General features: G+C 36.3%; 2 protein-coding genes across 3 annotated transcripts in view; one reads left to right on the top strand and one right to left on the bottom strand.

Moving 5' to 3' along the window:
- The window catches only part of LOC105177185, a 1,270-nt gene extending 599 nt beyond the window's left edge, over positions 1–671 (top strand). Inside the window, exon 3 of the mRNA XM_011100238.2 lies at positions 346–671. Within this exon, the coding sequence (XP_011098540.1) occupies positions 346–496 (151 nt within the window). The 3' untranslated portion in view covers positions 497–671. The remainder of the gene's footprint in view (positions 1–345) is intronic.
- Positions 401–3,423, bottom strand: part of LOC105177183 (E2F transcription factor-like E2FE) — a 4,358-nt gene continuing 1,335 nt past the window's right edge. Inside the window, exons 6-12 of one of the 2 annotated variants that reach the window (XM_011100237.2) lie at positions 3,216–3,297; positions 3,042–3,109; positions 2,884–2,956; positions 2,717–2,778; positions 2,440–2,574; positions 2,190–2,337; positions 401–1,682 (exon numbers count right to left, since the gene is read on the bottom strand). In XM_011100237.2, the coding sequence (XP_011098539.1) occupies positions 1,591–1,682; positions 2,190–2,337; positions 2,440–2,574; positions 2,717–2,778; positions 2,884–2,956; positions 3,042–3,109; positions 3,216–3,297 (660 nt within the window). In that variant the 3' untranslated portion in view covers positions 401–1,590. Of the gene's footprint in view, positions 1,683–2,189; positions 2,575–2,716; positions 2,779–2,883; positions 2,957–3,041; positions 3,110–3,215; positions 3,298–3,423 lie in introns of both variants that reach the window. The other variant, XM_020699257.1, reaches the window with a different exon arrangement.

Raw genomic sequence — 3,423 nt, 5'->3', positions numbered from 1 at the left:
GATTCCAGAGAATAAAAATTAAATAATTCACAATAGCTTCAATACATTAATTCTATAATCTATTACTAATGACAATCATGTACACCATTATATTTGTACTTACTCTACTTGGAATTTTCTTATTATCACGACAAGTTTCTTCTGTATTTAAAAATTCAAACCTTCAATTTCTGTACGAGGGAGAAAAGAATAAAAGATGCATTACTATCTTTAAATCTGGCACATGCATTATTCATTCACCATACTGCTATTGTTTCACCCAATCTTAAACAGAAGAAATGATCATTTTTGTGTTATTTTCGAATGAAAATGATGAGATTATATACTTGTATTTGCGGAATGTAGGGTGACTAAGGAAAACAGAGCTGCTGGTGTGTTGGATAATTTTGCTGAGGGGGAGAAGTATGCTGAACACGCCCTGAGGAAGTTTGTTCGCAACAGAGCTCCTGAAATCATGCCATCCATAAATAGTTTCTTCACCGATCCTAAATATTAATTTATTGTTGATTACAATTGTCTCCTAGAGTATAGTAATTATTGAAAATGCATTTTTTTGTCTCTAATTGGCCCCCAAAAAATAAGGGGGATTTAGAACACAGTAAGTTTGAATAATTTATGGAGATATTGGTATGGAGTCCTGAATAATAATTCATCTATTTCATGATTTTCAACACATTCTATAGTTTTGTTCTCAATTGCAGTAGAAATATTTCAGTTGCATTTTTTTTTCACATGTGGGTACTTGTGGGTCGATCTAATTTTTTGCCCAAGATGGCAAAGAGTGAGGCTGTTGCTCTTTTATTTCATTGATCAAGTGATATTTAACACTTATATTGATGCAAATAATGCCCAAACTCTGGATCTCTGTTGAGGTATACTCGGGTTTGGGTGTGAGATGTGACAAATGTAGGCGGATGTACAATAAGTCTCCTGGGAGTGAAAGATACACTACTATCTCATGGTTGAGTTCTATGACAAAAATGAGGAAGAAATGTAGGGTAGAGCACATGTAATGGAAAAAAATTATATAGGGTGACAAAGAAGCAAAGCGTTAAGGTTATGGAAGCCCATCACGCCTTTGTAAAACAGTCAGGTTACGTTCTACATGGAATGCTCTACTAGAGTTAGATGCTCTCTAGTTCTCTTTCCAGTTACACTACATATCCAATCTCTTTAGTTCTCTCTTCCACGGGGCACAACTTACAACACCTTCGATGAGAACAGAAAATTTAACAAGACCACAAACCAACTCATACTTGGTGAGCCAAATTAGCCCATGACTAGGGATGAATTTGATCTCTATTTCGTAAAGGTAAATTGCAAAAGACGTGACAATACTTTTCACCATTGAAACGTGGTATTTGGAATCAAATGCTTAGATGGTTAGCATGTACACAAGTATCATTTATGTGATGAAGTATCATGTCCCAAGCAAATGTCTCGGACCAGGGAAGACACGTGTGGCTGGGCATATTAAGAACTGGTACTAGAGGATGTTCGTATTCTACTGCTATATCAAAAGAATACATCCAAGTAGAATTTACTCTCCAATCTCAAGAGAAGATAATCAAAGTAAAGAATAAAGGTGCATTAGGATGCAGGTCCTGTCTGCTGCTTCTCTTCAGCTTCAACATACCAGGATTTCCATGCAGAAGCATAATGATGAAAAAGGTCACTGATTGCTGCAAAACATTCGCAAAAATGTCAAATTATCATAGCTTGCAAAGCTTTGAAAAGTACAAGCTAGACTACATTCTATGCATGAAAATCTAGTTTAATATCTACCAAGTCCCAACCTTAGAGGAAAAAAGAAAAGAAAAGAAAAGAAAAGAAAAAGATCCTGTAAACAATCATCAATGCTGTTCTAGAGCAAATTTAGGAGTATGTATAGAATATACCCATCAACTTGGAGAACTATGGCATGGAAATGCATGCATATGCAAACTTTGGCAACCAGTGGACAAAGTAAAAGAATGAAGGCCTTTCGAGATGCCACTAATAATTGCTGCGGTGCAGAGAAAGTAAAGATGATTTACTTAAGTAATCATAACAATGGGCGTCGAACACTATATCGTCATCAGAATCAGATGCTTGACAAACATGAAATTACGCTGGTTGAGTGCGCGCCCATATTTTGTTCAAAAGATATACAGACCCCGAATTGTTTAGCTGAAAAATTTTGTAAGTACCTTGGTTGCGATACTGTGGTTGGTAAGCACAAGAGAGATTCTCCCAGTCTGGTATCCGCCTATGATTTTTGTTTAAATGCGCCTCTGAGTTGGTTACATTTGGAGTGAAGGGACCAAACACAAACTCCTTTAAAACGTGCTTCTCATGCTGCGCAGTTGATAAGTCGTCTTTTACACTTTTTGATTTGTCTTTCAAACATTTGCCCATATTCAAATCAATTGAAGAATTAACATTGCATCTCTTCACTACCGTATTACTGATCTCAGTCCCAAATACTCTCCTCTTGGAGCTTTTCACATCCAATGCAGCAGAAGATCCATATTTGGAAGTCCTTTCCATACCTATCCACCTAAATGCCGGTTTTCCACTCTGTGGATCCCGTATCTGTAAATTTGCCAACAATGTCATTGATAAACTATCAATTAATTCTCTAATTCCTTGTTTGGGATCATGTCTAAAACAAAAATACACTAGTCTCTTAGTTTCATAAATGAAAATACAGTTGCAATGTTGTTAACAAACTAACCTTTTCAATAAGTTCCATAGATGAGAACACATTTGCAATATCATACAAGCGTCTGACCTTTGCTGCAGAAGTATTTAAAGATAAAAATATAAAACTGCAATGTACTTTTGCCCCATATTTCACCATAAAGAGATAAACCCAGAGCATAGCAAGGAGGTAAACATTACTTCTCATCGCTGTTGGGTCGTTGCTATCCCCTAGCAAAGCTAATGCAGCGCGATCAAGTGAGAGTAATTCCACCTTAAGAGGGAAAAAAGGGCCTGAATCAAATTATTGTATTCACTTTGATTCTTCAAACCGAAATAGAAGCATTACTATCACTTACATCAGAACAAAGGAAAAGCTTGACAAAATTCTGCGTCAGAAGCCCCAATGATTTTTCTCTCCTGTGTTCTATAAGACCACACGAAGGATATCCAATTTATGGACAGCAACTGAACAAGCAAACTTTTTAACTTCTAAGCAAAATATTAACTAAGCAGAAACAGAAGAAACTTACCACTTTTATCGGGTTCGGAGCATTTTTCTTGCCACTTCATCTTTGAGTCAGAAGATAGGCTACATGCTTTCCAATTTGAGACCTTGGAGAAGAAATCCATAAACAGGTAGATGGTACGATCAGCATATTGAATACTGTTATCATGCAAGATTGGAATTATCCTTGAAATACTACTCTTAAGGTGTTTAATGCAGTTTCTGCAGAACAT

This window comes from Sesamum indicum, linkage group LG15, assembly GCF_000512975.1.
Source record: "Sesamum indicum cultivar Zhongzhi No. 13 linkage group LG15, S_indicum_v1.0, whole genome shotgun sequence".
Classification (NCBI taxonomy): Eukaryota; Viridiplantae; Streptophyta; class Magnoliopsida; order Lamiales; family Pedaliaceae; genus Sesamum; species Sesamum indicum.
The sequence above is the reverse complement of the archived record's forward strand: the minus strand, read 5'-3'. Positions and strand labels throughout refer to the sequence as shown.